At 37.1% G+C, this 25,891-nt stretch overlaps 6 protein-coding genes and 1 pseudogene across 11 annotated transcripts; 3 read left to right on the top strand and 4 right to left on the bottom strand.

Moving 5' to 3' along the window:
* Positions 1-371: 371 nt before the first annotated feature.
* Positions 372-5,325, bottom strand: LOC110810264 (protein FAR1-RELATED SEQUENCE 5-like). 6 transcript variants are annotated; one of them, XM_022036371.2, is made up of 6 exons: positions 5,028-5,317; positions 3,480-3,597; positions 1,239-3,071; positions 981-1,133; positions 825-911; positions 372-722 (listed from the first exon to the last, which is right to left on the bottom strand). In XM_022036371.2, exons 2-6 carry the CDS (start codon positions 3,591-3,593, stop codon positions 624-626), a joined length of 2,286 nt encoding a protein of 761 aa, XP_021892063.1. In that variant the 5' UTR covers positions 3,594-3,597; positions 5,028-5,317; the 3' UTR covers positions 372-623. The 6 variants fall into 6 exon arrangements, with proteins under 6 accessions (XP_021892063.1, XP_021892060.1, XP_021892062.1 ...); XM_022036368.2 differs by having other exon boundaries at positions 852-911; positions 1,239-3,597; positions 5,028-5,325; XM_022036370.2 differs by having other exon boundaries at positions 821-911; positions 1,239-3,597; positions 5,028-5,324.
* A 581-nt stretch (positions 5,326-5,906) lies between these two features.
* On the top strand, positions 5,907-6,350 carry LOC148239692 (putative zinc finger A20 and AN1 domain-containing stress-associated protein 8 pseudogene; annotated as a pseudogene).
* A 220-nt stretch (positions 6,351-6,570) lies between these two features.
* Positions 6,571-7,323, bottom strand: LOC110810379 (Bifunctional inhibitor/lipid-transfer protein/seed storage 2S albumin superfamily protein). Its single transcript, XM_022036539.2, has 2 exons — positions 6,957-7,323; positions 6,571-6,836 (listed from the first exon to the last, which is right to left on the bottom strand). The coding sequence occupies exon 1, from the start codon at positions 7,242-7,244 to the stop codon at positions 6,963-6,965; it is 282 nt and encodes a 93-aa protein (XP_021892231.1). The 5' UTR covers positions 7,245-7,323; the 3' UTR covers positions 6,571-6,836; positions 6,957-6,962.
* Positions 7,324-7,623: 300 nt separating this feature from the next.
* On the bottom strand, positions 7,624-10,361 carry LOC110810353 (putative methyltransferase PMT15). The gene is made up of 6 exons (XM_088211678.1): positions 9,460-10,361; positions 9,086-9,296; positions 8,708-8,993; positions 8,238-8,630; positions 8,051-8,128; positions 7,624-7,972 (listed from the first exon to the last, which is right to left on the bottom strand). Exons 1-6 carry the CDS (start codon positions 10,108-10,110, stop codon positions 7,735-7,737), a joined length of 1,857 nt encoding a protein of 618 aa, XP_088067804.1. The 5' UTR covers positions 10,111-10,361; the 3' UTR covers positions 7,624-7,734.
* Positions 10,362-11,685: 1,324 nt separating this feature from the next.
* Positions 11,686-13,621, top strand: LOC110810385 ((S)-N-methylcoclaurine 3'-hydroxylase isozyme 1-like). Its single transcript, XM_022036548.2, has 2 exons — positions 11,686-12,695; positions 12,885-13,621. Exons 1-2 carry the CDS (start codon positions 11,769-11,771, stop codon positions 13,488-13,490), a joined length of 1,533 nt encoding a protein of 510 aa, XP_021892240.1. The 5' UTR covers positions 11,686-11,768; the 3' UTR covers positions 13,491-13,621.
* A 1,415-nt stretch (positions 13,622-15,036) lies between these two features.
* LOC110810387 ((S)-N-methylcoclaurine 3'-hydroxylase isozyme 1-like) lies at positions 15,037-16,968 on the top strand. Its single transcript, XM_022036554.2, has 2 exons — positions 15,037-16,044; positions 16,189-16,968. The coding sequence occupies exons 1-2, from the start codon at positions 15,124-15,126 to the stop codon at positions 16,792-16,794; spliced, it is 1,527 nt and encodes a 508-aa protein (XP_021892246.1). The 5' UTR covers positions 15,037-15,123; the 3' UTR covers positions 16,795-16,968.
* Positions 16,969-20,894: 3,926 nt separating this feature from the next.
* LOC110810326 ((S)-N-methylcoclaurine 3'-hydroxylase isozyme 1-like) lies at positions 20,895-22,829 on the bottom strand. The gene is made up of 2 exons (XM_022036461.2): positions 21,828-22,829; positions 20,895-21,638 (listed from the first exon to the last, which is right to left on the bottom strand). Exons 1-2 carry the CDS (start codon positions 22,752-22,754, stop codon positions 21,033-21,035), a joined length of 1,533 nt encoding a protein of 510 aa, XP_021892153.2. The 5' UTR covers positions 22,755-22,829; the 3' UTR covers positions 20,895-21,032.
* Between the last annotated feature and the right edge of the window lie 3,062 nt (positions 22,830-25,891).

Here is a 25,891-nt window from a genome sequence, read left to right as displayed (position 1 = left end):
AGAAAGGGTTTGACTAACACTTGAGGGAAAGGGGAAACCATCTTAAAGAATAACAATTTTACGAATTGCCTTTTACACAATGTCATTGAACAAAGGATACAGCTAAAATTTCCAACCAAGTTTTGTATTTTGGGAATAAGGGTCATGCTTGCTTGCTATTGTTATTTCTAAACTTTCAAGTTATTTACCATTAACTTCTTTAATACTTCTCTAACATTAGTCAAACTCCACCATTATCTAATAAAACTTCCCTCAAGACTGCGTCGCCTCTTCATCTTACAAGTTGCACATTCAGCGCGTAAATAAGCAGCGAAGCTACCTCTATAGGAAACTCTAACATGCCACTGCGACCTCCCATGCTGGAAAAGATATAAGTTCTAAAAAATTTCTGATTTTTTCTTCATATCTATGATTTCTTTTCCACTTAATCTAAAGGCCCAGATTTTAGAGGCAGGGTGCCTCCATGGAGAGGTAGCATTCTCCACCTCTATACATCCAACCTCAACATGGCCTTGAAAAAAAAGAACCACCTTTTATTCAACCTCAATTATATTGACTGGATTTCAAAGAAAAATGATGCTGTACAGGTACAATATGCAAATTTCTGACGGAAGACATCCTCATTACTTGGGCCCAAGAAATGAATTGTCAGAAGTTCGGTATCTGTTATCATAAAGCAAGAAAGTAGATGAATGTGGGTGTTGAATGCCAACCTCCATGGCCTGCAACAAAAACTCAAAACGCCAGGGTCAGTTATACCAGTAGACACTGATATTCATCTCAATCATGAAATTAATAAGTAAAGATGGTATCAGCTCACTTACTGCATTGTTGACCTCTAGCTCAGTTACCTGCCTCAGCTGAGTAGCATTTGAGACAGCCTCATGGTATGTGCTGGGAATAAGAGATTCCTGCAAGACAACTCCCGTGTGAATTTCAGACTACATTTCAAATGGTAACCAGAATGTATGACCATTTACCTGCATTAACGGTGTTTGACAAGGTGAGTCATGCTGCTCGGTGTAGAAGTTTGGTTGTGCATACATGTTACTACTGTGTTGTTGGTCCACAACTAGATTAGGTTGTTCGTACACGCACTGAACTACCTGGTTAGCTTCAAAATTGTACAAACCCTATAGAAACATAAATCTTAAGGGTTAGTAATAACATTTATAATAAGTACATTATAGAAGATACAAAATTGCTTGTCGCAGCAATAAAGAAAAGCCACGTTTCACCTGCATGACAGGATTTGGTGTGGAGGATTGTGGTGAAACATAGGAAGCTGGGGGGCTCGAAATGCAAGTCAGAGTGTTTTGTGAGTGTGGCTGTCGATTCTGAACTCTTTTCTTAGAGATTTTTGCATTCATATTTTTCAGTTTACGTCTGCTAGAGACAGCACCTTCTGTTTCTTCTCCTTCTCTTCCTATGCTGTCCTCATCCCGATCCTCAATTGCACTTTCATCCAAAAATATCTCTGCATTTTCATTTTCAGAAGCATTTGCCCCATTGCTACTCGAGGTGATACCTTGAGTTTCCTCAGGCCTTAATATCACGATTTTTTCCAACCCCTCGATGACTTCATTGAGTTGTCTTGAAGCAAAGTGGAATGCCTCCTCTGATTCAGCTGCCCTGACAGAAAGATTTAGCATACTACGGCACAAATCCTTGTAACGTCTTGCTACAACCAACTTAGGGTCTTCTTCTCGTTCAATGAACCCACCATGCACTCTTACACTTCCAGTCCTTGCTTCTTTCGTCCATCGCTTCAATATATATTGAGATGGGACGACCTTTATATTTCTGTGGTCAAGAACTTTTAAGGCATGGCTACAGAGAAATCCGACATACTCAAATTTCAAACAGTTGCAATTGACAGTATTATCTGAAGAATTGTACTTAACAGTGTATTCTCGCATTTGGCCGAATGTATTAACTTTGTATTCAGACAAAAATCCAGTCTCACTGCACGGGTTAACAACAATATTTAAACACTTCTCATATTCTAGCTGAAGTAATTCAAATGCTTTTGGTGTGTAAATCTCACTTGCATGCTTTAGCAATACTACATTAGCCATCAACCTTGGCATGCAGCTATTCATTTTAGCATTAGCTTCTGTTTCTCTGTACTGTAGCTCATTTATAACCCTCTCAAAATGCTTGATAAATTGAAGCAACTCTTGGTTGGAGTTTAGGTAATTCCTCAAACTGTTAGACAAATTCTCACCCATATGTGAGCTGTTCATGTCTATGAAAAAGGTGTTCCTGCCGTAGACCACAGCCCACTTTTCTCTTTCTCTAAACATCCATCTGAGCCATTCATTTTGCTGAAGACCATAACTATCCAGCATAGACTCCCAGGCACTAATAAAACCCTCCTCATCCTTCTGGTCATAAATGCAACTTTTAAAATCAGCAAAAAAAGGCCTGGTGTCCTTCACTACATGGCTAAGGTGTTTAAGGGCGTTCTGACACATCTGCCACACACATATATGGTGATCTACCTCTGAAAATACTGCATTTATTGCCTCAACAATTGCAGCATCTTGATCTGTGAGGATCACTTTTGGTTTCTTCCCAGACATTGCCTCTAAAAAAGTATGGAACAACCACTTCAGTGATTCGACAGTTTCGTCAAATAAAAGGGCAGCAGCAAAAATAAGAACTTGATTATGGTGATTCACTCCTATAAACTGTACAAATGGTTGAAGGTCTTTATTTGTTCGGCAAGTTGTGTCAAAACACACCACATCACCAAAGTGATTGAAGTCTGTTACCATATTATCATCAGACCAAAATAAGTTGGTTACCTTGTCATCAATGTCAAGCTGTACTGCATAAAAAAATAAAGGATTTTCAAAGTGTTGCCTCTGAAAGTACTGTATTAAGTGCCCTGCCTCCCCCTCCTTCATATTTCTTGTTCTCTCAGACCGAATGTAACCTTCGTAGTCAGCTGAAAGATAATCAAGACATTCCCGTACTCCAGATCTTCTATCAACCTGTTCGAATACAGAATTTTCCTGTACCTCGAAAGTACTTGGAAGTTCAGCTCCAGAAGCACGTAATTCCTCCTGCAACAATAAAGTTTGAGTATTACTAAGATTTATTTTGTCATGATTGTGTTGTGCTTCAAAATGTGTAACTCTATATTTTCCATCAGACTGACGAGTGATGATCATGTGTGCCATGCAACCTGTCCTTGTTTCCTTCCGGTGCTTCTTCACGTTTATATCTCTTTTATCTTTCCTTCGGTAGCCTTCCTTAGAACAAGTAAACTTTCTAGACACCACCTGACCGTGTACCTTACTCCTATTTACCCAATCTTTTCGAACACTGAAACCCAGCAATGTAGCATATTTGTTGTAAAATTTGTATGCATGCTCATCTGATTCAAACTCAGTGCCTATTTTTATTACTGCATCCGTATTAGCCTCACTGGTTGAAGCAATATTAGACTCAGATATATTCAGAGAGGTAACCTTTGGGCTGCGACAGCTCTGCTCTACATTCAAGTCCAAATTGTTTGTTGTCTGATGTCTAATATCCGTGTCCTCATCAAGTGCACCACCCAGCTCATCATCCTCCCTATTCATCGGCCTTCATTACAGAGAAATATATGAGCAGAGATCAATATAAAAAAGAAAACATTCATCAATTCATTGGATCATTGGCAAGAATAACAACACGCTAGGTAATTTATCACTCGTCTTAAATCTACATTTCTTGATCTTCATAATCATGAATAAATGTGCCGGATCAGACGAAAGATGGGAAAGAGAAGTGATTTATTGAAAGCTTATAGAATGTGCCTTTAGTGAAAGAACAAAGGCTCACTAAAAGCATCAAAACAAAAAATGCTTTTAGTTAAATATAGTAGCCAATTTGACATTTGATAAAGTTACTAACAATTAAGCTAGATTTAAAAAAATAATAATTGAAAGGAGAGAAATTTCAAGGAAAGTTTTTTAACATTTAAATTGTTTATAATAGTCATTTTGATGATAACCAAAACAATGCTAATTTAATATAATTTTACAACATAGTTAACCAAACAAAATAAAAATTTGAATTATACACTAATGGTAACCTTTTCAGCAATTTTCGCCAAGTATCATACAGCTTTCACCACAAAGTAACTATTTGTAAAGGCTATTCCCACACCATTCTTAGTCAATCAAAACATAAGCACTTGGCTAGTAGAACAGGAACTATATCATCCAGTAAGAAGACAGCAATATACACATTTCAGTTTGACTGTGTGTCCAAGGAGATGATATTTGTTATCTAACAAAGTAATACGCACAAGGAAATTAATTGTATCAAAAGAGAAAAGAGGTAATCATGCCACTAGAAAGCGCACACACGTAAATGCACATAGACAGGAAGAGAGAGATCCCTAACCCCTTCCGATCTGTTGTCAGTACTTTGAGTATAGATGTTGGAATAAGTTCTGGCAAAAATTTAATGCAGGTATCATTTTGAATGTAATTACCAGTAAATTCTTTATCATTTTGAATGAAATTACCAGTAAATTCTTTATCATTTTGAGTGTAATTACCAGTAAATTCTTACACTCTTTTAGCAACTGAACTCCACGTGATATCTCACTAAATAATTGAAAGTCCATCAATTACTGAATCTCCTCTTTGATCAATCTAATTATCATTCTACTAATAGCTCTTATTTAACTTGACAACAGAATCGCCCTTTTACAGTCTAACATGATCGCACTTTCAGCCAGCAGACACGGACTTAGTATAACGATCGAATTTTGGTGATAAACAATCAAGGAGACTGCATGCCTTTCTTATAAGTGCTGCATCATTGAACTAAACTCACTGACCGTGCTTTATCTATGTTCGACGGAATCAAGATTCCCCCAAACAAAGATGCATGCGCAACAAATTTCCATTAAAAATATAAATTTATAAAGAGGAGGAACTAGTCAATAAGACACATTTAGCAAATTATATTAAGTTAAATAAAGAAATAAACGCAATTGCAATCTTAACAGGTAAGGAGCGTACCTGAAATACTGGCGTTGAGATATTAGGGTTTTAGTTCAGAACTGGGAATAAAGTTGATTTCTCGATGATGGAGGTAGGCAGACCTGCGAATATTGATTTAGAATACCAGCATTGTATAAGTTGTTACTTTCTTCAAATTGGGGAATAGAAGATAACTGAGTTATTGTTGTGCAGTGTCATTCATCAGATATGAAAGAGAGGACAGTCCCTCCAAATTTTAGAAATGGGGCGCTCAGTGCAATTTCAAATTTATGGAATACTCTCATGTAATTACTTAAATTTTAGGGAGCTCGGTGCAATTAAATACTTTTTTCCATTTTTGGGAGGAATTTTGTGTTTTTTTTTTTCTTATTGTTAAAATTTACTATTGATGTATCACTTTTGGGTATTGCAATCCCCAAATAAAAATAAAAATTAAATCAACATTATTAATGGTCTCCAAAAAAAAAAAAAAAGGGGAATTAAATTAAGAATTATATATCCTATTTTTAAACATGTAAAATATGAAGTTAAAAAATAAAGCATGTAATTAAAAAATATCTACATATTTAAATACTTATTGAAGGAAAACTGGGGATAAAAGAGGAAAAAGAAAAGCGACAATGATTACAGAAATTAAATCTATAAAACGGTAGCGTTTTTGTGAGCGCTGGAGAAGTAAAAGAATTTTCCTTTTCCGAATCAGATTCCTAAACCTAATCCAATCAATCCGACTTCGGGCCAAAACCAAAGCCCGGCCAGGCCTCTATATATTTATATTTATATATATATCAAAGCAAAACGTCTCTGTTAACCACGGAACTAGTTCTTTGCGTCATTCATCATCAAGACAGTAGAAAGCAATTTGTTGTTTCAATCATCAAGCTACCAAGATCGATCATGAATACCAACAACGGAACTCCGTCAATGTGTCAGAGAGGATGCGGGTTCTATGGTTCGGTGGAGAACCAGAATCTATGCTCCAAGTGCTATAAAGAATTTCTCAAACAGGAGAAGAAAAAGAAAATCTTCTGGGGCTTCCCGGAAGAACTCAGCTGCTCACCTAATCCTTCTCTACAGACTAGTGTCGATGCTGCTACTAGCGAAGGTGCAGGAACCGCCGTAGGTGGTGGCGGATCAGCGAAAGTCAAGAACAGATGTCATAGCTGTAACAGGAAAGTAGGTTTAACGGGGTTCGCGTGCCGATGCGGTCAAGTGTTCTGCGGTATGCACCGGTACCCAGAGAAGCATTCTTGCAGGTTCGATTACAAGATCGCTGGTCGACAGGTTTTGGCCAAGCAAAATCCGGTTTGCAAGGGTGATAAACTGCACCACAGGATCTGAGTTGTTGATACTAGCTATATGCAGGACAGGGTCTTTAGTTAGCTTTTATATTTGTTTTTAATATGCAGATAATTCGTTTATTTGGATTAGATCGTAGCACTAATCAGTCCTTGTAATTTTCAAGAATCGACATTTAATTTGTGTCGATTCTAGATTAATCAATTAATACACGTACAATTTTGTTTATAGTTACATATATATATATATATATTCATGCTGATGAGACAGAAGATATATGGAGTAATTTATTGAGTGCTGTTATAGAATAACTACACATCAGGTACTGCAAGTCTACGTATAAGAGAGAGGTAGATCATTAACCAAACAGCCATTTCATCGAAAAGAGGAATCTATAAGCAGTATTATTTATTCAGTAAACTATTAGAGAAAAGATAAAAATTAACAAAAACTCGCCAGCTAGTACTCCAGCATTATTCCCAGCCTTGGCACTCTCTCGCATCTTGGCTGCACTAGCCGCTAATTTGTCTGTGGGAGAAAGAATTCATTGGAATATTAGTCAACCATCCTTACAAAATAAAGTCAACCCAGTAGTTACACACATCGTATGCACCATTATATGGAAAGGTAGGTTGGTAGATGACTTACAGGTGATCAGTTGGGACAAGTGAGGGCAGGGAGATTGCAGAGACCAGGAAGACTGGAGGAAATCCTGATAGTGTTGCAGATACAGTCGTGTTGAACAGCCTGAAGAGCAGAGCAGCATTCAGTACTGGGGCTGGTGCTGGTGCCACCTGCAGCCATGACATAGGGCAGACACACGTTCAGGTTGTTCAGCTGAGTGCTGCATGTTTGTGCCTCACCCATCTTGGTCTCCGCCAAGAGCGCCACCACAAACAGAACAACTGCAGCGGACTTGATCAGATATGCGGCCATGACTACTCAGTTATTCTTTCAAAGAGAGCTTTTCTTCTTTTCTTCTTTTCTTCCTTGTTTCCATGCTAGCTGTTTTAGGTTCATTTATATATTGTTGTTTTTTTTTTGGGGGGGCAAGAGGTTGGTGGAATATGCATGAACAACCTAATTAACTTTAATTTGAGTTCATTTCACTCGTGTGTGTGCCTGCAGCTTTTATACTACTCCACTATTACAATATAATTATAACGTTAATTTTTCATGGATTGCTGATATTATATTACTTATAAATAATTAACCTTAATTTGATTTCATCCCGCCATTACAATATAATTATAATATTAATTTCTCATGGGTCTAATTAAGATAAGAAGCTGCATGTGAAGTGTTCTTTATGAATTCAAAAGCTGCAATATTCTGCTGGTATATTAATATTTATGTAACTCAAATATATAATATACCAATAAAGAATAGTTAAATAAATTACAAAAAAGAAAACTAAAAATAAGAACTAAGTTTGAGAAGAATTTTGTTGGGAAGGCGGAGCCGTCCAGTACATTTTCACTGCAAATAAGAGCTTCTCCCTGTGAAGAGGGCCGTCTTCGTGATCTACAATTTGACTATCCCACTGCATTCCATCCATCACCCTCTTCATCTTTACCACCATATCTACATCATCTCGGATTATTACGCTTCCTTCTGGTCTCAATATTCTGTCCATCTCTAACAATATATCCTCCATCTCACATCTGCAACATATATTTTATATATACATTAATCTTAGGAGGAAATCAGCATATAATATTCCTCTATCTTAATTAATTTACCTATCACTGTAAAGACTAAATACTGAATCAGCATGAATGAGATCATATGTCCTTGGATACGTAGACATTGCTTCACACCTGCACCAATATTCCACAACATATAGTATTTGGAATTATAATAATAAACAGAAATCACACCTAAACCATTAAGTTAAAATATACATGTGTGTGTGTGTGTGTATCATACCAACTCTGGTAAGTCCCAATGAGTCCTCTTTCATAAATGACACCCAGTGTATTAACCTTGGCTTCAACAGGGACCACGTTCATCACCCAAACAGGCTCATTAACCAGAGCAGCAGCGAAGCCACCAAGGTAAGCGTTCATGTCCAACAGGTTACGATATCTTCCATGTTCCCCTAACTGATTGTTCACTCTTTTGTAATACGACAACCTTCTCTTCCATACCTCTGAATTTTCCCTGAACGTTTCACCTGTTACACCCTCAACCGTTCTTCTGCTTATCCTTGGCGGTATCACGTTTAGTCTCGCAGGCCATTTTGCCAATCCACCACCCGAGATTTCTCTCTCACTCAAAACATCAGGCAAACGGGTCAAACAGGTTTCCATGCTCGTGTACCTGATTGAATGAAATGAAGATTAACAAAAAATCATCTTAATAATTAAATAATTAATGGAATTATAAGATGGATATACCAGGCTCTGTCTAGGTCTTGAGCAGGGCAAAAAGGTGAGTTTCTTGTTGTTTTACAAGACAGGTGATTGATGGGTTTTTGCCAAATAGCAATGCCATCTTTTTCCACCAACTTGTTCCAGCAGAGGCTTTTAGCCACAGCTTCAATAGAAGTCTGCTCTGTGTTCAAGTCCTCCTTACTCCTCTCCCAACCTTTCCAGTGTCTTCTCCAGTTGATGGGTGGCCCAGACAGGATCCAGTACCCACCAGGCCTCAAAACCCGATCGACTTCCATCAAATAAATTCCATCTGCAATTTTCAAATTAATTAACCAGTCGTTGAAATTTAAGGACTCAATGGAGAAATTAAATTAGTAAGCTAGTCATGATATATGGTGATACCAAATGAGTTCCAGGGAATGAGACAACGAGAGCAATGAGCCATGTCAAAAGCTCTTGATGGGTAGGGAAGCCTCTTTGACGCAAGAACTCCAATCAAAGCGGGAACTCCTCGCTCAAGAGCGAATTGCACTTGGGCTTCGTGGGTGTCTCTTGGCGCAAATGACATAGTGAGGATGTCACGGGACAAAAGGTAAGCTCCCCAACTAGCAACCTGCATGAGTTGGAATTAGTCATTTGTCGTAGTATTAATTTTGTACGGAACAAAATTTGGTTTCTTTTAGATTTTCTTTTTAATAAAAAATTGTAATTAATATATATAAAAGAAGCAATAAATTAATTAATTTGGAAAAAGACAAGTGTAGAAAGAAACTTACGCCACAACCAGTGTCGAGGGCGGTACGTATAGAGCCATCTTTGAGACTGATTAATTTGGCAATGTCATCAATGTAGGCATCGGCGCCATTCGGAAACATTGTGCCTCCTCCAGGGAATCTAAATCGATCGCCTTCGAAGCGGATCCAATTCTGGACGGCCTTCTCGATTGTAAGCTCCTTGTGGGGAACATTGGCGTACCATACAAGATCCCTGCTTCTGGGCCAATGAAAAGGATTCTTGTAGCCGAAGGGGGCGGGCACTCGGCACTTGAGAAGTTGCTTCTTATCGGGACAATGGCGCTCCCTGTATATCAGCCTCGTCCTATCGAATTGTAGCGACCTTTTGTAATCCTCGCAGGGGGTGTACTCACCATACTCCATGCTGCAAGGTGGGTAGACTTTGGCCTCCTCCTGGGAGGACGTGGCTTCCTGTAAGTCCGCCACGTGATGGGAGGAGAAATCTAGGCGGGCCGTAAAGTTTACGGTAGGCAGACAGTCCCTTGTGGTGGGCGACGTCAGTCCGCCGGCGCTGTGTTGCCATGCGCCAAACAAGTAAGAGAGAGTGCAGAGAAAGAGGATAAGCAAAAGATAATAGAGTTTGAAGATTTTGGAAGGAAAGAGGAGGTTGGGTTTTGGAGATTTGAGAGCCATCTGAGTGGTGATTAGTTAATTTTGAGATTAGGATGGGGAATTTAAGTTGCGATGCGGTCTTTAGTAAGACAAGTAGTAATTAACTAGTAGGTTACAGCTGCAGCCTGCGGTAGAAGAGAGAAAGAGAGAGAGACGTAATATGTATGGCATGGAGTATAAAAATGTGTAGACAGGAGAGAATAAGGTTTAAAAATGAAAGGGAAACTAAAAGTTGGAAGGAAATGAGAAAGGGGAGAGGGAGTGAGATATGTATATACAAAGTTGGTTTAATGAGTAAAATCTTTAGGAATATATAGGGTAAAGATAGGAAGGCATGCATAGGTGCTATACATATATGGTTGGTTCAGTTTGGATAATGTAAGATGGCAAGTAATTCATGTTGGGATTGGATGTTCATCCCCAACTCTTTCACAATACAGGCTATTGAATTGAAACTTCATCCACTAATTAATAATTATTAATTATAATTATAATTATAATTAGCTACCCTAATATATTTTTAATGGCGATAACAAAAATACATTTTTCCATTTTTTATTTTGAGAAATGTATATATTCTAATTTTAGAAACCTACATTTTGTTAAAAAAAAAAATGATAGTATTAAATTGCCAAATCCCGATTTTAAAGAGTAGATGACAAATATGAATGCACGAATTAATTAATATTTATGACCAATATCCATCTCCATTTGTTGATTTTATTATTATCTTAAAATTGGGGAGAAATTTGTTTTAAATTAAATTGAGTGTGGAGAGGTCATGGGCCACAAAAGACTTACATGGGCCTAATTTCAATTAAATAAATATAAAATTAAAGGCTAAATAAATAAATATTTCAGAGTCTTTAAATAGTAATAATAGTAATAGTAATAGTAAATTTGGATAGGATGAGTATCCAGTTACTTTTAGTGTTTTAAGTAATCTGTTCGTTCTCTGAAAAAACCCAAAACAAAAAAAGAAAAAGAAATTGTAGTTTATCCCCACAATTGACCTGTAAATTAAATTGAGCAGAAGACAACAATGGCGGCCACCAACCCCATACCCGGAATTATGGGCATGTCACATGAGGAGCTGGTCAAGTCTCTAAATTAATAATACTCACCCCGTCAATTATGATCATAACAATCTACTAATTATTACAACAAAAAGCCCATCATTCCCCATGTTCAATTAACAATTTTTAATTAATCAATTAATTTGATAATTTAATTTATTAATGTGAGATATAAATTAGAATAAAATATTTTAAAATTATATTTATAAAAAAAATAAAAAAAAAATTGTGTTTTATGTAAAGATTACTGAGTTTAAATCTTATTAAGTGGGTAAAATTTTTTTATTTTATAAGTCTATTAAGGGTGGATATTAATATAATAAGTGATTTATTAAAAAATTAAAGGGACATAGCTTTCAAATATGGGTAGGTGGAGTGTGGTGTATGGACATATACGTTGAATTTACATGGCTTTCAAATCTTTTGTGCTAGTAGAAAAGTCAGCATTCTGATTATAAATGTAATATTACATCACTCAAATATCCTACTACTTTTATCACTATAAAAGGACCTCTTCGATTTATTGAAACCAAAATTACCACGACACTCCAGCAATCCCAACTGCCCCTTACACTAGCACAGGCCACCAGAAGGAGAAGAAGAATGCAGAGCCTAGATATAGAATCAATTCTAAAGAATGCAGACTCCTCTGCAACCCTGCCTCTTCTCCTTCTTCTTTTCTCAATCGTCTTCCTCCTTGTAATCAAACAAAAATCCTCCAGGAAACTACCTCTCCCTCCAGGTCCGCGCCCATGGCCCATCGTGGGCAACCTTCCCCAACTGGGCAAGAAAATGCACGTCTCCATGGCCGACCTCGCTAAGACCCACGGTGGACTCATGTCCCTCCGTCTTGGCACCCAACTCGTCATAGTCGGCTCTTCCCCTGAAGCAGCCACCGAAATTCTCAAGACCCACGACAAGGAACTTTGCGGCCGCCACGTCCCCATGGTTTCCTTCGCCACCGATCCCAAGCTCAACAAGGACTCCATTGCGTGGTCCTACGAGTGCGGCAAAGAATGGATGGCTTTTCGTGCCCTCATGAGGACAGAGCTATTTTCCACCAAAATCGTTGAAACCCAGTACCATGTTAGGGAGAAAAATGTTCGTGCAATGGTGGATTATCTGAGCAGGAAACAAGGTGAGCTGGTGGCCATGAGAGACGTTGTGTACATCTATACATTTAACACATTGGGAAACGTCTACTTCACGAGGGATTTTATGGATTTCGATGGAGAAGAAGGGAGGAGAGTGAGTGCTCTTGTAAGGGAAATGATGGAGTTGTGGAGTGCACCAAACATTTCAGACCTCTACCCAATTTTGAGCAGATTCGATCTTCAAGGACTTCGTAAGAAGGCTGATGTTTGCGTTAAAAAAATGTGCGATCTATGGGACCACAGCATCAGAGAACGAAGAGAGATCAGGGGCAAGAGTCGCCATGATAGTAGCGATTTGGCGCCCAAGAACAAAGATTTTCTGGACATCCTGCTGGAGTCTGGATTTGATGATGAACAGATCAGTTATATCTTCCTGGTAACATCTCTTTCTAGCTCCACGTACGCATCAATTCTTATTATTCGCTACTTAATAAGTGAAAAAATTATGCCACTTACTTTTTCTTTCTTTTTTTAGTAAGATAAAATGAGAGCTAACCTCAGTAAACGACGAGCTTACTTCAAATATAGAGCTTACATATACTAATATTAATGAAAATTCGTGCAGGAACTCTTAGCTGCAGTGTCTGACGGTAGCACATCAACAGTGGAATGGGCCTTATCAGAAATGGTGAAGAACCCTGAAGCTATGAAGAAAGCTCGCCAAGAACTCTCAGAGCAAATCTCTGAGAGCTTTGTAACGGAATCACAGTTGTCCAAACTCCCTTATCTGCATGCTTGCATCAAGGAGACGCTAAGACTCCACCCACCAGCCCCAGTTTTGCTGCCGCGCCGAGCAGCCCAAGACTTAGAAATCATGAACCACACCATCCCCAAAAACGCCCAAGTCTTGGTCAACGTGTGGGCCATTGCAAGAGATGAAAAAATATGGAAAGATCCCATGAGTTTCAAGCCAGAAAGGTTCATCAACTCTAGTGTGGACTACAAAGGCAACGATTTTGAGTACTTGCCATTTGGTGCTGGTAGGAGAATCTGCGCTGGGCTGCCCATGGCCACCAGACAAGTTCTGCTGGCTTTGGCGAATTTAATCCACCAATTCGAATGGTCACTTCCCGACAATTTACGGCCAGAGCAACTTGACATGGAAGAGTTGTTTGGTGTCACCTTGCTGAAAGAGAATCCTCTTGCCCTCATACCCAAAAGGAAATTCTAAGAAAACTAAGTTTAATTTGCTGCATGTTCTTATAATTTATTGTATCAACCATGTAATCAGCTTTCATTTCCAAAATATTGCAAAGATAAAAGAAGAGATGGATGATGATCTCTTCACTTTATTTTTTTTTATTATAATATCTCTTGTCTTTTTATATAAGAATTAAGAATATAAAAATAATTTTGATGATACACCAAATATTGCTCCTCTAAAACATATATAAAAGCTTTATCTTTCTTTGTACCAAGCAACATCCTTTACCATATAGTAGCTTTTATCTCCCTTGATTTGCTACACGCTCTCAATTAAATCTCATGTCTGTCTTGTTATCAAAGTAGTATTGTTCAATCATTTGGTATTTTCAATTACGTTTTTTTTTTTACTTTGAGAATAAGAAGTATTCTTAATGTTTTGGGGGGATCAACCATTAGCACATTTAGCGTATGATCTCTTTAATCATATTAAAATTTTTACGTTTTGAAAAAAAATATAAAATAGGATTAAAAAGATTAATTTTTATTATCTTAATATTTAATTATTTAACTTCTTTAATGTGTCTATACTCCTACTTGTATATTGCATTATATATCTTTAATCTTAATAAAATATATATTTAAAATATATATCAAACTTTATTATTCAACATCTTACATCAAGCCTTTTTCAAAATATATCTTTAAAATGTCATTAATTTCTAATGAAATAGATGTACGACTGACTTAGGATGTGGGACTTATACATCGTTTTGAATTGATCTATTCATTTGTTGAGAAGTTGTCTAATAATAATTTCATCCGTCATTCTATTTTAAAATGTTATATTGATTTGTTATAGTGTAAGTATCTCTATATTTTGTTGAGTGAGATTCGATCGATAATAAATTTGAGTAAATAATTAAAATTTGTTTTTGTTTAATTTTGATTTGTATTAATTAAGTAATTAATTTTAAAAAAAGTAAACCAAAAACCTATAAAGTTAAACAGTAATTTGTGTAACGCTGTAATTATCAATATGTTTTTAGTAATTAAGTAAAAGCATTTCTCAAAACAAAACAAAAAAAAAAGAGGAAAATGAAAGTTGAAACAAGTGTCGACTGTTGATATGCCAGTAGTCAGTCTCCACTACGCTTATCTTGAAGATCGCAGCATGTCATGTCAACGGGTGGGTTGGTGGGCGGGCTAATTGGGGTAAATGCCTAAAAAGGAAACCTGGTCAGTCGCGGCTGCTTCAGAAAATTTAAAACCAAACAAACTCATTAAATCAATTCCAAGAATGACGACGTTAGATGTATAAACGAGACTGGCGGCTCATGGTCCACTAACACTAATCATAATATATATATCTTATCAACATGTTGTAATTTTAAATTTCTGCATCAATTGAGTCTCCACGCGTGTGGAGGCCGCATGACATAGATGTTCCTTTATTGGTCAATAATTCAAAGCCCAACCAACCCTACACAGCTTCCTTCAAACTTCTTGGGCGAGATGAGAATCGTCAGTATTTCACTTCTACTAAGCCTGCACTTTACTATAAAAACCCGACATCCTTTAACACAAAACTCGTAGGAGATTGAGCAAAGGTAGAGGCAGAAGAAGAGAAGGAAAAAAAAAAACACAAAAAACAAAAGGCCATGCAGACCTTAATAGAATCAATCCTCCCTACAGACTCGTCTGCAACCCTGCCTCTTGTCCTTCTTCTATTCTCAATCGTCTTCCTCATCATAGTCAAACAAAAATCCTCCAATAAACTACCTCTCCCTCCAGGTCCAAGACCATGGCCCATTGTAGGCAACCTTCCCCACTTGGACAAGAAAATGCATGTCTCCATGGCCGACCTGGCGAAAACCCATGGCGGTCTCATGTCCCTCCGTCTTGGCACCCAACTCGTCATAGTCGGCTCTTCCCCTGAAGCAGCCACCGAAATTCTCAAGACCCACGACAAGGAACTTTGCGGCCGCCACGTCCCCATGGTTTCCTTTGCCACCGACCCCAAACTCAACAAGGACTCCATTGCGTGGTCCTACGAGTGCGGCAAAGAATGGATGGCTTTTCGTGCCCTCATGAGGACAGAGCTATTTTCCACCAAAATCGTTGAAACCCAGTACCATGTTAGGGAGAAAAATGTTCGTGCAATGGTGGATTATCTGAGCAGGAAACAAGGTGAGCTGGTGGCCATGAGAGACGTTGTGTACATCTATACATTTAACACATTAGGAAACGTCTACTTCACGAGGGATTTTATGGATTTCGATGGAGAAGAAGGGAGGAGAGTGAGTGCTCTTGTAAGGGAAATGATGGAGTTGTGGAGCGCACCAAACATTTCAGACCTCTACCCAATTTTGAGCAGATTCGATCTTCAAGGACTTCGTAAGAAGGCTGATGTTTGCGTTAAAAAAATGTGCGATCTATGGGACCACAGCATCAGAGAAAGAAGAGAGATCAGGGGCAAGAGTCGCCATGATAGTAGCGATTTGGCGCCCAAGAACAAAGATTTTCTGGACATCTTACTGGAGTCTGGATTTGATGATGAACAAATCAGTTACATTTTCCTGGTAAATTTCTTCTCTGATGAGTACTGTGCACACTTATTATTGCATTTTTTTTTTATTAATTATCATATGAGTATAAATAGACGGCATTTTTATACAGCTTAAATATATTATAAAATAATTATATATTTTTTTTAATTTGAACAGGAGCTTTTAGCAGCTGTATCTGATGGCAGCACGTCAACAGTGGAATGGGCCTTGGCAGAGATGGTGAAGAATCCCGAAGCTATGAAGAAGGCTCGTGAAGAACTTTCAGAGCAAATTCCTGAAAAATTTGTATGTGAATCGCAGTTACCCAGACTCCCTTACCTGCACGCTTGCATTAAAGAAACACTAAGACTGCACCCACCTGCACCAGTTTTGTTGCCACGTCGAGCAGCGCAAGACTTAGAAATCATGAACCACACCATCCCCAAGAACGCCCAAGTCCTGGTCAACGTTTGGGCGATCGCAAGAGATGAGAAAATCTGGAAAGATCCCATGAGTTTCAAGCCAGAAAGGTTCATCAACTCTAGTGTGGACTACAAAGGCAATGATTTTGAGTACTTGCCATTTGGTGCGGGTAGGAGAATCTGCGCTGGGTTGCCCATGGCTTCCAGACAAGTTTTGTTGGCTTTGGCTAATTTAATTCACCAATTCGAATGGTCACTTCCTGACAATTTACGACCAGAGCAACTTGACATGGAAGAGTTGTTTGGTGTTACCTTGCTCAAAGAGAATCCTCTTGCCCTCATACCCAAAAAAAAATTCTGAAAATTTTCTAGTTTGTTGACGAATTTCCTTTAGTTTTTGGCCATGTAATAAATTTCTTTTATCATAAACTTCAGGCTACCATGCTTTGGTCATTGCTTGTGCCGTGTTAAATATTATACCTCTAGATATATATGATCATCTTAATGAATTGAAGGTTCCTCCTAAATTCTGTGATCTTTGGAGTGGCAATCCAAATATTTTACTCTAGCTAGGTGGTTAGTTATCTAACCATGAATTGTATTTTTAAAGATTAATAATAACTAACAAATAAATTGTTGGAAAATAAGAACAGACAATTAAAAATTTTACTAAACCACAAACGAGTTTCAAAGAATATGAAGGCAAATTTTTTTAATATTGATCAACGAGGAAAGTGTCTATTGATAGGCTTACAAAAAAAAAACTGCATTTGTTAAAAATCAGTCGACAAATTCTACTACTATGTCCATGACCCAATTAAGAGATACATGTCTAAGCAAATGGAAGAAAAATAATCACTGCTACAGTGACGAAGTAAAAATACTTATTTGGCATGAATAGGTGTGATAAGGCTACTACATGGTGCATCATAGGTAAACAGCAATACCCCAACTAATATTAGGAGGTAAAGGATGTTGCTTAGCACAAAACCACGAAAGATAAAGCTTTTATATATGTTTTAGAGCAGCAATATTTAGTGTAGCATCAAAGTTATTTTTATATTTTTAATTCTTATGTAAAAAGACAAGTATTGATGTGTCTTGAATTTTGATGATATTTATTTGTATTCTGAAAATAATTTACTTGGACTTTCTTTGTATTTATCTTAGAAAATATTTGATGTATATCCTCAATAGTTTTTATTTGTGAAAAACTTTGATAATCTTATAATAAATAAGTTTGCTAACCTAGAAAATATTTGATGTATTTATCCTAAGAAATATTTTACTTTGTATTTAGGAGGTAAAGGATGTTACATAGTAGAATTCTTTCTTACCAGTCTTACCGGTGGATGTACATACACTGTCAAATCACGTAAAATTCTTGTATTCTTTTCTTTTTATTTTTACTTTGATAAGATTGTGCATGCTTTAGGGATTAATTTTTCCCAATAAATGGTATCAGAGCTCGAGTTTTCAGCTGGATTAGAGAGAGAAAGCATATCAATCAGTGACAAAAAAAAATTAAATCTGGTTTTTCTAGTTACCTAAAGAAGGTGAACTGCATAGAGAGGCCGAAACAACAAACAACACGACTTGAATGGACGAAATGGTCCGTGTTCACATCCATTCGACCAGATCAATGGGGGAGAAAACTGGTTTGCGCGAGTGGCAACCGACGAAATCAGATATGAAACGGATAAGCTTGGAAGCACGGCGACTCACATGAAGAAAATCGATTTGCTCGAAGAGGAAGGCCGGAGAAGAGAAACCAAAGGCGGATCTGCGACGTTCGACCCCGTCTGTGCATGAAACCAAAGCCAGAGAGGGAGAACGCGTGCTAGAGAAGACGAACTAGCGTCGCGACACCAAGTTCACGCAAGTCCCGATTTGCGACGTTCCTAACGTGTTTTCGACGCGTTTTCACCAGATCCATGTTGGATCCGTCAAGTTGCACGTTTCTGTGCATTTTTTGGTGTTTTCTACCAGCAGCAAGAGGCGGTTGGAGGCCGCACGTGACATCTCTAGTGGTCGCGCATGTGACAACGCATGGAGGAGCACGTGGCGGCGCGTGCAGTGTTCCATTGGTTGCATTTGATGATTTTCTATGCACTTGTGACTCCTCATGAGTGTTTTTTATTTTTTGATAGTGTTTTTTCTCTCTATTTATTTTTTTAGTGTACAATCTAGAGATTCAAGATGACATCTATAAAGTATAAGATAGAAAAGTTTGATGGTGGTACAAGTTTCAGTATGTGAACGATTAGAATGAGATTGTCTCTGGTACTACAAAGTTTGTAGGGGACAATTAAAGAAAGATATTCTGAGAGTATGAGAGAGTCGAAAAAGGCAAGTATGCAAAATCATTGACGTTTTGCCTTTATCTAAAAAAAAAAATGAGGTTGCACAATTTCAAAATGAGTGAAGGTACGCTTATTAAACAACACATTGATGAGTTTAATTCTTTAATTATAAACATGAATAATATAGATATTAAGATTAAAAATGAGGATCAAGTATTGATTGTTCTGTGTTCATTATCATCTTCTTATGATACTTTTGTTGATACTCTACTGTATAGAAAAGATAGTATTTCACTAGATGATATTAGCAACGCATTAAAATCGAAAGAATTATAAAAGAACTTCACTGAGTATAGAATAAAAGGGGAAGGTTTTGTAAGCAAGAGAAAGACATAGAGAATGGGTAAATCAAAATCTATAGGTAAAAAAGAAAACTGCTTTGAGTGTAGGGAGAATGGTCACTTTAGGAGAGATTGCCTTATGTTAAAGAGAGGAAAAGAGCAGGACAATTCTGCTAATATAGTCTACAGAGATAATTCTAATAATAGTAATAGCAACAGTGTTGAGGTACTTCTATTTGTGAATTCATATTATAGAAAGAACTCATAGATTCTTGATTCTGGTGTTACATTCCACATATGTCCACATAGGCATTAGTTTACTACTTACAAGCAGATGAGTGGTATCGTGTATATAAGATATGACAGTTCGTTTTTTGTAATTGGCATTGGTAATATCATATTGAAGATATTTGATGGTATCATTAGAACTATTGAGTGTCGGCATGTTCTGCAGATAAAGAGAAATTTAATTTCTCTTTCTACATTGGCAACTCAGAGTTATAAATATTATGTAGAGAATAGTACTCTTAAAGTGTGCAAAAGCTCCGGGTATTCATGAAAGATAGTTTAGAATTTAGATTGTATGTTTCCCAAAGAAATAATATTTCAGGAGAAATTGTTATAGTATCATGGAGCAATAATTAGAATCAATTGTGACATCTACGTTTGGGTCATATGAGTGATAAGGGATTATCTGTTTTGAGCAGAAAGAATTTGTTGAATGGGTATAAAGAAAGATATTTGAGTTTTTGTGAACATTATGTGTTTGACAAGCAAGCCGGAGTGAAATTCAACAAAAAGATCATGCACAAGGCTAGAGGTAAGTTAGATTATATTCATTCTGATTTATAGGATCCATACAAAGTTTTCTCCAAGAGCGGTGCCATATATTTTATGACATTACTTGATGATTATTCTAGGAAGTTATGAGTGTATTTTCTGAAATCCAAGAATTATGCATTTTAAACATTTTTCAAATGAAAGACCATGATTGAGAAGCAAACAGAGAGGAAGATCAAGTATCATAGGACTGACAATGAGCTAGAATTTTGCAATCATGAGTTTGATGATTTTTATAGTATGGAAGGTATAGTGAGACACCACACTTGTGTTATGATATCACAACAGAATGATATTGCAGAACGCATGAATAGGACGTTTTGTAATAGGGCACGAACCATATTGTTTCATTCAAGTGTGGAACAAGAATTTTGGGCTGAAGTTGTGAATACTGCTAGTTTTTTGGTTAATAGATCTTCATCCACAACTATTGAGATAAGATGATTGGTGTTGTGTGTGAAGAACTTAATGATAGTCACTCTGTTCAAGGATCATATATCAAATTTAAGGACGGTGTAAACTTGATTGAAGTATGTGATACTCAGTAGCACTCTAATGGAGGCATGTTGGTAAGACGGTGCGACAAGATGGTTAGCTACTTTGATGATAGAAGAAATTCAAACCAAGGGGAAGATTTATCAATGTCTCTTGAATTTTGGTGATATTTATCTATATTTTGATAATAATTTATTTAGATTTTTTTTTGTATTTATTTTGAAAAATATTTTATATGTATTCTAGAAATTTTTTATTTGTGAAGAACCCTACTGATCTCTCTATAAATAAATTTGCTAACCTATTGGTGATGTACTCTCAGATTATATAGTAGAACTTTTTTTTACCAGTTTTGTCCGTGGATGTAGACACATTGCCGAACCACGTAAAATTTTTGTGTTGTTTTCTTTCTACTTTTACTTTGATGGAATTGTGCATACTTTAAAAATTAATTTTTTATAACAATAAAAGATATTATAATATAAAAAAATAAAGTGAAGAGATCACCATCGATCTCTTCTTATCTTTGCAATATTTTGGAAATGAAAGCTGAGTACATGGTTGATACAATAAATTATAAGAAGATACTCTCAACAATCAGCAAATTAAACTTAGTTTTCTTAGAATTTCCTTTTGGGTATGAGGGCAAGAGGATTCTCTTTCAGCAAGGTGACACCAAACAACTCTTCCATGTCAAGTTGCTCTGGCCGTAAATTGTCGGGAAGTGACCATTCGAATTGGTGGATTAAATTAGCCAAAGCCAGCAGAACTTGTCTGGTGGCCATAGGCAACCCAGCGCAGATTCTCCTACCAGCACCAAATGGCAAGTACTCAAAATCGTTGCCTTTGTAGTCCACACTAGAGTTGATGAACCTTTCTGGCTTGAAACTCATGGGATCTTTCCATATTTTTTCATCTCTTGCAATGGCCCACACGTTGACCAAGACTTGGGCGTTTTTGGGGATGGTGTGGTTCATGATTTCTAAGTCTTGGGCTGCTCGGCGCGGCAGCAAAACTGGGGCTGGTGGGTGGAGTCTTAGCGTCTCCTTGATGCAAGCATGCAGATAAGGGAGTTTGGGCAACTGTGATTCCGTTACAAAGCTTTCAGAGATTTGCTCTGAGAGTTCTTGGCGAGCTTTCTTCATAGCTTCAGGGTTCTTCACCATTTCTGATAAGGCCCACTCCACTGTTGATGTGCTACCGTCAGACACTGCAGCTAAGAGTTCCTGCACGAATTTTCATTAATATTAGTATATGGAAGCTCTATATTTGAAGTAAGCTCGTCGTTTACTGAGGTTAGCTCTCATTTTATCTTACTGAAAAAAGAAAGAAAAAGTAAGTGGCATAATTTTTTCACTTATTAAGTAGCGAATAATAAGAATTGATGCGTACGTGGAGCTAGAAAGAGATGTTACCAGGAAGATATAACTGATCTGTTCATCATCAAATCCAGACTCCAGCAGGATGTCCAGAAAATCTTTGTTCTTGGGCGCCAAATCGCTACTATCATGGCGACTCTTGCCCCTGATCTCTCTTCGTTCTCTGATGCTGTGATCCCATAGATCGCACATTTTTTTAACGCAAACATCAGCCTTCTTGCGAAGTCCTTGAAGATCGAATCTGCTCAAAATTGGGTAGAGGTCTGAAATGTTTGGTGCGCTCCACAACTCCATCATTTCCCTTACAAGAGCACTCACTCTCCTCCCTTCTTCTCCATCGAAATCCATAAAATCCCTCGTGAAGTAGACGTTTCCCAATGTGTTAAATGTATAGATGTACACAACGTCTCTCATGGCCACCAGCTCACCTTGTTTCCTGCTCAGATAATCCACCATTGCACGAACATTTTTCTCCCTAACATGGTACTGGGTTTCAACGATTTTGGTGGAAAATAGCTCTGTCCTCATGAGGGCACGAAAAGCCATCCATTCTTTGCCGCACTCGTAGGACCATGCAATGGAGTCCTTGTTGAGCTTGGGATCGGTGGCGAAGGAAACCATGGGGACGTGGCGGCCGCAAAGTTCCTTGTCGTGGGTCTTGAGAATTTCGGTGGCTGCTTCAGGGGAAGAGCCGACTATGACGAGTTGGGTGCCAAGACGGAGGGACATGAGTCCACCGTGGGTCTTAGCGAGGTCGGCCATGGAGACGTGCATTTTCTTGCCCAGTTGGGGAAGGTTGCCCACGATGGGCCATGGGCGCGGACCTGGAGGGAGAGGTAGTTTCCTGGAGGATTTTTGTTTGATTACAATGAGGAAGACGATTGAGAATAGAAGAAGGAGAAGAGGCAGGGTTGCAGAGGAGTCTGCATTGTTTAGAATTGATTCTAGATTTAGGCTCTGCATTTTTCTTCTTCTTCTTCTTCTTGGAAGAGTTGCGAAAAAAAAAGATACTGAGAGGGGAATGCAATTGGGTTTTGTGGGGTGATAGAGGTTGGGCTTTTTATAGTGGAAGTAGTGAGTGGGTAAGTAGAAATGGTGAATACTCTACTCTAGCAGTCAAGCACAAAAGGTTTGAATTTGACCACCAACCAAATTGCACAAATTAAACTTGCATTTCATTTTTTTTTTTTTTAATCAACAATCCACCACCAACTATATTCCTCAATTATTTGCAATGCATACTACAACACTTTTTCTTTAAATATATGCTGAATAAAATTATTACTCAATTATTGACACAAATGTAATACGTAAAATTATTAAATAATATATAAAAAGAAATAATTTATTACATATAATAACAGTCTTCACCAACCACACGTGCCCCGTGGTTTTTTATTCTTTATTTTGGAACAAGATTTTTTTTTTTTTTTAATAAAAAAAAGGGGTTGTTGGTAGTTGGAGCAGCCAGTTTTTGTTTGATAGTGTTTTTTTTTTTTTTTTTTAATTTTTAAAGTTGAATATTCAAACAACAAATAAAAAATATTATTGAAATTGAAAGTTGAAGGTGTTGTCCATCTTCCTCTCTAAACATTTTCAAAGGATAAACAAATTTTGAGTATTCACTAATTTACCCTCTCTTTTTCTTATTTCTAATTGATAATGAAATAAACCAACCATGTCATCAGAGCACATGACTGACTCTCTCTCTATATATATATATATTAAGTTTTAACCTATTCATTACTATAATTTCATATTAAATTATTCCTTTTTTTTTTATTAATTGTCAATGAACATGGGCAGCAAGGAGAAGAAGAGGATGCAGAGACCAAGGACAACGATGATGTTTCGTTTCAGTTGATTACAGAGGATCGCATGAGCCTTCAGAAAGACCTCGTAAAACATCAAAATACATTACAAAAGTATGAGCATCCCAGAATCTTGGGCACCCCGAGCTTTACAAATCAGGTTACCTCAGAAGCAATCTTATTATTATCACTATTATTTTGCTGATTCCATAATTTCGGTGCGGACATCATCCGATCCACTTGACGTATGATCCTCCTAGAACCAACATTGAACGATTGGGATTTGCTCTCTCTCTTTCTTTTTCTTTTTCTTCCTCTGCCCTGCCCTTTCTTATTTAGTTAACAATTGATGCTTCGCTTGTATTAAACATGCGCATGTGCATTTTGTATTTCAAAGTTCGTAGCTACTAACTGGCGTGTTATACTTTGATAATATTTTTTATGTCCTTTTTACTTACATTTGGAACAACTTTTTAGTAAATTTCTGAGTTAAAAATCAATTTATGAGCAAAATTTTTGAATGCAGGTTGCATTGGTGAAGAAAAGAGGAAGAAGTCCAAAGGCCCAGATCTGTGGCACCACTTAAAACGACCCCGTTTGAAGCTGAAAACCAGAAACAGAGCAAGAGACGGCATCCCTCCGGAGGCAGGAGCGAGCACGCTGAAAACCAAGAAAAAGAAGAGGAAGAGACGCGCGCGGGATCGGGTTCGTGATTGATGGAAGGAGAAGAAGATAAGGAAGAAGAGGCGTTCTAAATTTATCAGATTTGCTATCTGCGGGGAATCTTCAGAAGACATTCTATCTCCTTCTGCCTCTAGAAGGGTGAACCCCAAGGCCAAGAGTATCGGGAAGAAGCGTGGTGGAGTGAGCGGCTGAGAAGAGAAAGACGGCTGACCCGCAGCCAAAATCACAGGAAATTTTAAAAATTTGTTACTATCTTGTAGGGGATGAACACCCCACTTTAAACACACTTGTTTAGCCTTGGATTAGCACGAATGGTTGGGCCGGAATTTTTAGGATTTTCTGGGGAAGCTCCGTCGGCTAGGATTTGGAGTTTTCTAGAGATGGTTTTTATTATTTCCTGATAATTATCTTCTCTACTAAATTTGCAGTTGCTCAATCCACCATGTGCAGATGAACTGAGTGAATCAAAGGTACGTTTAATGTTTATTTATTTATTTATTTATTTTGCTTTTTTGTTGCAGTTTATCAATAGTAACCTAAATCAGTTGTGAGAATTGGTCTAACCCTGTAACTTTTTTATCTGTGATTAATAATTTGAGTAATTAAAATAAAATTTCGTTAATTATATTTTTATTGTTAAGCATTAATCGAGATTATAGCAGAAATAATATAGTAAAGTTAAAAGTGTATTAATTAAGTATCAAATATTGAATTAAATTAAATTAACAATTGTTATAAAATAATAGTAATTGTCAATTGATATACTTAATCACACTTTTAGCAACTACACCGCCAAGCTCCATACGCATACTTGTGGTAATTGAATTAAATTAAAATAATCCCATCAACCAAATTGGATTCAACACACACACACACAGAGAAAGTCCTGGTTTGTGTTTCCATCACTTGACACTTGCTTAAACACACACGTTATGAGTATATACATGGATTTCGTAATTTTTAAGAATCCCTGCGTGAAATCTTCAAAAAGTCGAAGTGGGTTTTTGTAATTATATATATATATATATATATGTATATGAAAGAATGAATAAAAGCAATTCTTTGCCACTTTGGGCATTCTTATCTTAAAAAGGGTTTGGAGGAAGACGACCCCACTCCTTTGTTTTTTTTTTTTTTTTTCTCTTTTACACAACAACATTACACACCGCATTAAATTAATAATATCATTAAAGATTAAAACACTCCTTTTCATCTTCGCTTAAAACTGTATTTCTTAAAACTATTAGAAAATTTCTTCTTTTTTTGTTCCTACTAACTCAAACCATTTTTGTTCTGCCGAATCATCCATGTCTGTTCCTATCAACTCGCGAGCAAGCTGGTGTTACTTTGTCAAACATTCAAAGATTGACGTCGACAGAACAAGATTAAGATAAGATCTACCAACCAAAATCAATTATCAAATTGTTTTTGTTTACATATTTTCTTAAATCATTTTAAACCCATATCACACTTGAATCCGGGCTTGTCCACAGTTAATCCATTATTTTAAGTTAAAACTTTTTTTTTTTTTTTCTTAAATAAATTTTCTGAAGATGTAAGATTTTTTTCCAATATATGAGACATTACCAACTTCAATTAATAAAT

Source organism: Carica papaya, chromosome 9 (genome assembly GCF_054855325.1).
Source record: "Carica papaya isolate Zhongbai chromosome 9, ASM5485532v1, whole genome shotgun sequence".
Lineage (NCBI taxonomy): Eukaryota > Viridiplantae > Streptophyta > Magnoliopsida > Brassicales > Caricaceae > Carica > Carica papaya.
Note: the sequence above shows the minus strand (reverse complement) of the source record. Positions and strands in the feature narration are given on the sequence as shown.